Here is a 6,811-nt window from a genome sequence, read left to right on the forward strand (position 1 = left end):
AATCTTAGAAGACGCCTCGATCTATCTCTATAGATCTTTATTCCTAGAATATAGGCCGCTTCTCCTAGGTCCTTCATAGAAAATTGCGTTCCTAGCCAAGACTTAACGTCTTGCAAGGTAGGAATGTCATTCCCTATAAGGAGAATGTCATCCACGTACAGCACCAGAAAAACTACTGTGCTCCCACTAACCTTCTTGTAAACACATGGCTCGTCTTCGTTCTGTGAGAAACCACACTTTTTGATTGTCTCATCAAAGCGAAGGTTCCAGCTCCTCGAAGCCTGCTTCAGTCCATAAATGGACCTCTGAAGCTTGCACACCATCCTCGGGTTCCTTGGATTGACAAAACCTTCGGGTTGTGTCATGTACACATCCTCGGTCAAGTTCCCATTAAGGAACACGGTCTTGACATCCATTTGCCATATCTCATAATCATAATATGCGGCTATGGCAAGTAGGATCCTGATGGACTTCAGCATAACTACGGGCGAAAAGGTCTCATCATAGTCAATACCATGAATTTGACGGAATCCTTTCGCCACAAGTCGTGCCTTATACGTGTAGAGGGCGAGGTAATCTTCCTCCCTTTCGTGATCAGACGTGTTCTTCGATTGATACAGGCCCCGGATCGATTGAGGTAAGCGTTCTAACGTTTCTACGATTCATTAGAAGCATGGTTCTAGGGTTTATTAAATTTTTGTTTTATATCCGCTGCGCAAACCCTAGAATCGATCTCTTAGGAATAGGATTCGCTCATGAGATCCCAGGAAACCCAACAGAGTTAACATAGAGCTGCTTCACCCGGCAGTCGGCGACATTGGGGATCGATGTCTGAAGTGGGTATAAGGATGGCGGTACGTACCGAGAGCCGCGATATCGGTGATCGATAAGGAGTATGAAGATCACTTGAGGTCCTCGCAAACGATTTTTCTTGGACTGTTGCGTCTCGTATTCGACACGGGTATGAATGAGTTGTTGTATTTATCTATGTGTGAGATACATGTAGAGACGATTGACGGATTATGATTGAGATTGTTGATTGAATGCACGATGATTGAATTGATTGATATATCTTGTCGCATGTATATGTATAGTATTGACTATATTGATTGGCCATTTTCAATAAAAATAGAAATCCCGGGTTACACCCGAATTCCTCCCTAAACACATAACTTAGAACGTTGTTATGCAATGTTTCAAGTCGTGAGTAGCAATAGTGACTGAGGGAGACGTGGGATCCGGTTACAACTCGACTTCCCGATCATGTATAATCACTTTGGACTTATTCTATTTTCCAAAAATAAAAGGTGGTGACCTTCGAACTTTTGTATTATATTTTTCACCACTCATATTATGTAATGGTATCTTTGCATACGTATCTAAACATACTCATATATTTCATAATGTCTTCCGTGGTATTATATTTAAAATGGATAGTTTTAATTTTTCCGCGAATTTTACAATTCAAAATTTTTCGACTTGATTTTAATAAACTTATCAGGATGCGAGTTACGGATATCATACAGATGATGTCATCGTAGATTTCTATCAGAAATCAGGCGCGATTTGGCTTAAAACTTTTACCTTTGTCCCTTTATAAGAGATGTGTATGTACTATAACGACTAAAAACCCTCTTGATCTGCGTAAATCTTTCAAAGAGTCTTCATACAAGATTATGTATGTGTGTATTAACATTAAAAAAACACCGATTCATAATTTAAATCAACATTATGATCAAATCCTCGGTCTATATTCATAATTAAAAATGTATAACTTGCTAAATAGATTTACCATTTTCACTAGGCATAACACAATCCATATGTTGGCTTCACAATCTAATGACCTTTCTACTCTAAGCGAAAAATTCAAGACCTACGTATTGATTCATAAGTCTATTATTTTTTTCCTTATCGTATCGACTAATAAACTTATCAAATATTTTTATATTATATTCTTGAATCCGTTAACCCACTGAATGAAAGTTCCGACCTCAAAATATATTTAAGACTTGATATTCGAGGTTTATACAATATATAACATGCAACCAATGTATTTGCGTGCAAAACTATTTAATTCCAAGTTGTTGCACAATTTGGCAACAAATCTTGGTATAGTACTACAATATTTTCTCAATATGCAAACTGTGCATTTCTGGTGCATTTCTAGGACGAACTTACTTTAATATAAAATAGAGATATGTGCATCTATTATTTAACTAAAAAATTTATAAATTTTATAAAGTTTCAAATAAAAGTGAAATAGTGATGAATGTAGGACGTGACAAGTAGAATACAGTATTCAAAAAATGAATGTTTAATATAAACATATTCGAATATGAAAATTATATGGTTCTCCATAATCGTAGTATATTATATCAATATCTACTGTCGTGGTGAGGTACGTATTTGATTTTTTTTTCTGTTTTTATATTTATTTTTGTGTTTTACAAAAGTGAATGATTTTGTATTAAAAAATATTTTTGGTGGACTTTCAAATTAATTCTCTGTGTTTGGGAGCAACATCATTTTCTCTCCAATGGACTGTGGCAGATAAATCATTTAAATTAATAAAACGTTAATATGTTTATTTGGTATAACGTATATTTTTGTTTAATAAAGTGTTTTTTAAACATCTCTCTTTTGTTATAAAGTATTGGAGGATATTTCATATATACGGCCAATAGACAAATGGTATGTTAAAATTAATATAATAATTTTTTTAAAATTCTTGGTCTGATTTAGTAACCTTGAGCGAATTAGTAAATCTTACTTTCTTCAACTTTTGTTTCTTAATTCAAATCAACATTATAAAAATGTATAACCTACTAAATAGATTTATCATTTTCGCTAGGCATATCTATTATCTAGTGATGTCAATTTGGGTTGTCCAACCTATTTAAACCCAATCAAAATGGGTTGGATCAATTAGTGGGTTGTATTGGGTCAATCCAATAATAATTGTTTAATGAGTTAGGTTTAACCCACAAAACTTATATAGCCTCAATTGACCCATTTAATTTACCTTAGTTATTTAATAAGTTATCTTAATTGTTATATGGTTAAATAGAAAAAGTGTTCTATGAGAGTAAACTAAAAATAGAAAAGGTTTGTACGAAAGATTATTAAAAAAATATCTTAAAATATACGTCCAACCAAATTATATTTTAAGTTTTATAATAATTTTTTTAATTAAAATAAATAATAAAAAATTAGAGAGAATTAGTCTATTCGAAATATATGTGTGTATATACACAATGTTTGTTCATCGCTTATACGTGGATATACACACGTATAAGTCATGTACATAGATATTTATATAATATTATATATTATATGTATAGTTATTATGTGTTATAATATGCAAGTAGACATTTACATCTCTGGGAATGTGGACTGGTTACAGAGTACAAAATTTCATGTAACAATATCATTTTTAATGGTTACCATAAAATATTAAAATATTTAGGAAGAAAAACATTTTATGTAAGAAAATATTATATGTTATATATATGTAAAAAATTAAAGATTCATAGAAATATAAAAATGATTTATCAATCATGAAAAGAAAATTGTTGTTTGAGTCAATTGAACTGAATGGGTTTAGACCTATTTAATCCATTAAATAATTGTTGTCCAAAAGAATAATCCAAAAGAGATAATAAATAGGTTGGGTTGGGTAACTATGTAAGCCAACCAAATTGACACCACTAGCATATCACAATCCATATGTTGGCGCATTTATTAACATAATGATACATGTAATTAATTTTATGAATTTTTGTTATGGGACTGGTCAAAATAAAACCAGGGTCTGAAATGTTTAGTGAAAATGGTGAAGGTCTAAAACCAGCGTTTGAAACGTTGGGCGGTTCCGCCCACAGCGTTCTCTTCAAACAAACGCGACTTATGCCCAAACGCTCCTTTAACGCCACTTCTCCAGAGAGAGGGAGGCAGAGACGATGGTGACGCTGATCGTGGCTACGACCTATGACCCGGCGTCCATCAACCCGGCGGCAAAGCTTCTCGCAATGCCCGGATCGATCTCCGGCCCCGTATTGCCGCCGGTAATCATTTCCGATCACCCGTTAGCTTCGTGTTGTCCGAGCGATCCGACTAATTCTGACCGGTTTCTTTGTTTGATCAGGACATCAAAAGCTTCTCAAACCAGCAAATTAGGGTTCTTCAGCACGACAGACATATTGTGGAAGAGGATGATCTCGACCTGCGATGGGAGGAAGCCACCGGGGAAGCCGTGGACGAAGTCATCTTCCTCAGCCGCCACACCGCCGTCTCTAACCGCCCTGCCCTGACTGTTCACCCGATCGGTACGCGAAATCTGTATGATCGTTGGTTCGAATATTTCGATCTGGGTCTGTCTGAATCATGTCTGAAATGTAGGAGTTCCTCACTTGCGGGAAGGAGATGTGACACCGCAGGGAGGACGGCCTGGTTGGGCGGCGCCGCCCAACCCTAGGATAGGTCCATGGCTGCGTCTTCTGAAGAAACTCGCCCAAGCTCACGGATTAGTTCCTGAATTTGAGGTAATTATTGCTTTGCTTCTCTGAAATTTGTTTCATTTCGTTAGCTGATGAGAAAATTATCTAAGAAAACGCATTGTATTTGGTTCTGGTTGTAGATTACATTGGAAGGCACTCATCATGGGCCAATAACGAGTAAGCCGACGATGTTCCTGGAGATTGGTGAGTTTCTTCTGACCTAAGTTAGTCTTTTTCAGCATTATAATAGGAAAAAGTTCTTTCATTCCATGGCTCTCTGCTTTCTCTAATGGCTTGGATGTTCATATTGCTTCAAGAAAATATCTGCCGAATGGATGTTTGAATTCATTGATTTGTTTATCATAATGGGTTATTCAATCCATCTCTGGTGTATGTTGGAACACTTGTTTTCTTGGTTTATTGGTAGCTTTGGAATTGAACGTTGATACCGCTTTTCTATAAAGATCCTTGTGAATGTTTGCCCCAGGAAGCAGTTTCCACTGTATGAATATATTTCTTGGATCACCCTTGGCATTTGATCCCGATAAAAGAGATGTTTCTTGGTTTGTAACCCGGTATTTTGTCCGGTGTAGGTAGTACAGAGGAGTACTGGAAGAGGCAGGACGCAGCTCAAGTCATGGCTCTGGTAAGTGAAAGTTGCGTATGTTATCGTTTCAAGAGTCGGACAAGATCCTTATCATCATTGTGCTTCTATGAGTTCCTTTTATACCGTAATCATCTGTTGTGGATCAAGAACATGTTTGAGGAAATTCAGCTGCTTTGGTCGAGAACTGAACATAAAACTGCTCTGGATATCCGAGTTTGCCTCCCTTTAGTAATGCGTTGTACTTTATCTTGATATGACCGAAAAAGTCTTGTTACGAGCTGGATTCGAACCAGCACCTCTGGGTAAAGCACACGAATATCCAGAAAAACTACCTTTCATTCTGATCGTGACTTTGGTAACCTGGTTCGTCTTGGTTCATTTTAGTTGATGTGGGAAGGACTTGGCCTGGGAGGAGGTGCACCTGTTGGAAACTGGAACAGGTATCCGAAATAATTCAATCGTTTAGCTTAACATAACATAAGTAATACTTGTCTAGCTACCATTCTGGTTGATGAAAAGACTTACAACATGAATGATTTTGGTTGCAAGTGAAAATGAAAACAAAAAGGGAAAAGTACTTCTTGGTATTGGGGGTGGACATTACGCTCCTCGTCACATGGATATAGCTCTGTAAGTTGTTAAACGACTTCTTTCACGTTCAAACACGTTTCTTGTCCTTTTTTTTCCAACTCAACATCTGTATCTTATTGATGGTTTGTATTCACAGGAAAGACGAGGTTTGGGTAGGTCACTTGCTTTCTGGATACTCGTTACCGATGGAAGATCCAAAGCAAAACAAGGCAAACCTGGAAGAGAAAGGTATCGGTGGGACTTGGAAACAGTCGATTAAGGCAGCATTTGAGGCAACGGAATCAGCTTTCCCGGGAGGCGAGATTTTGGCTCATCTCGACCACAAGTAAGTGGAAGACTTCTGTCCAAAGACAGGATACTATGATCAGATGGATGCGTCTGTTTGTTTGTTAAAAAACGAGTAATGGGTTATTGGGTGTTGCCGCAGGAGCTTCAAAGGTTGGCAGAAGAATGCCATTACAGAGTTTCTGTCGGAACAGAGCATCAAAGTCGGCAAGCCAAATGACTTCTTCACCTGATCTTCTTCCCCTCCAATTCATCATATTTATAACTTCTTTATCCTTGTCTTAAGGACAGAACTGTAGTGGTTTCGCAATGTTTACATCATTGGTAATGTTTCTTTGTAAGACTATGGTGATATATTAGCAGATAATATATCCATAATTCCAATCTAATAAGCTTTCATTCCCGTTCTAAAACATGTTGACGTTCCATAATATACTCAATATTCATATGTATCCGAATGGAAACTGTCATCATGCAAGTTACATTCACTTTATAACCTGGGGAATTGCAAACAACACGACATATGCATTAAAAAATTGTATAAATACTATAAATTAAGAAAAATAAAAATCGTTGGAAGAAATGATGCATGCATGCACCTACTCTTAAATTAACGTATTATTAATTTTTTATAACCAGAAAATTCACTTCACCTCCGAGTCTTCCACCCAATTAATTCCCCAAGCTCGGAACCATCAATTGTCGAAGATAAATTATTGTTTATCTAATTTAACATATTATTGTTGTATCTGAGATGACATATTATATATATACACATATGGTAACTTAGTGGCGGATTTACGATCTTACGGGTGTTTTTACCGTCCCATGT

The 6,811-nt window shown here is 36.5% G+C and overlaps 1 protein-coding gene across 1 annotated transcript; it reads left to right on the forward strand.

Annotated features, from left to right (window-relative positions):
* Window positions 1-3,845: 3,845 nt before the first annotated feature.
* LOC104805212 (D-aminoacyl-tRNA deacylase) lies at window positions 3,846-6,368 on the forward strand. The gene is made up of 9 exons (XM_010529687.2): window positions 3,846-4,064; window positions 4,145-4,325; window positions 4,399-4,541; window positions 4,637-4,700; window positions 5,090-5,142; window positions 5,488-5,543; window positions 5,653-5,733; window positions 5,831-6,019; window positions 6,122-6,368. Exons 1-9 carry the CDS (start codon window positions 3,960-3,962, stop codon window positions 6,210-6,212), a joined length of 963 nt encoding a protein of 320 aa, XP_010527989.1. The 5' UTR covers window positions 3,846-3,959; the 3' UTR covers window positions 6,213-6,368.
* Window positions 6,369-6,811: the final 443 nt, after the last annotated feature.

This window comes from Tarenaya hassleriana, unplaced genomic scaffold (assembly GCF_000463585.1).
Source record: "Tarenaya hassleriana unplaced genomic scaffold, ASM46358v1 Cleome11, whole genome shotgun sequence".
Lineage (NCBI taxonomy): Eukaryota > Viridiplantae > Streptophyta > Magnoliopsida > Brassicales > Cleomaceae > Tarenaya > Tarenaya hassleriana.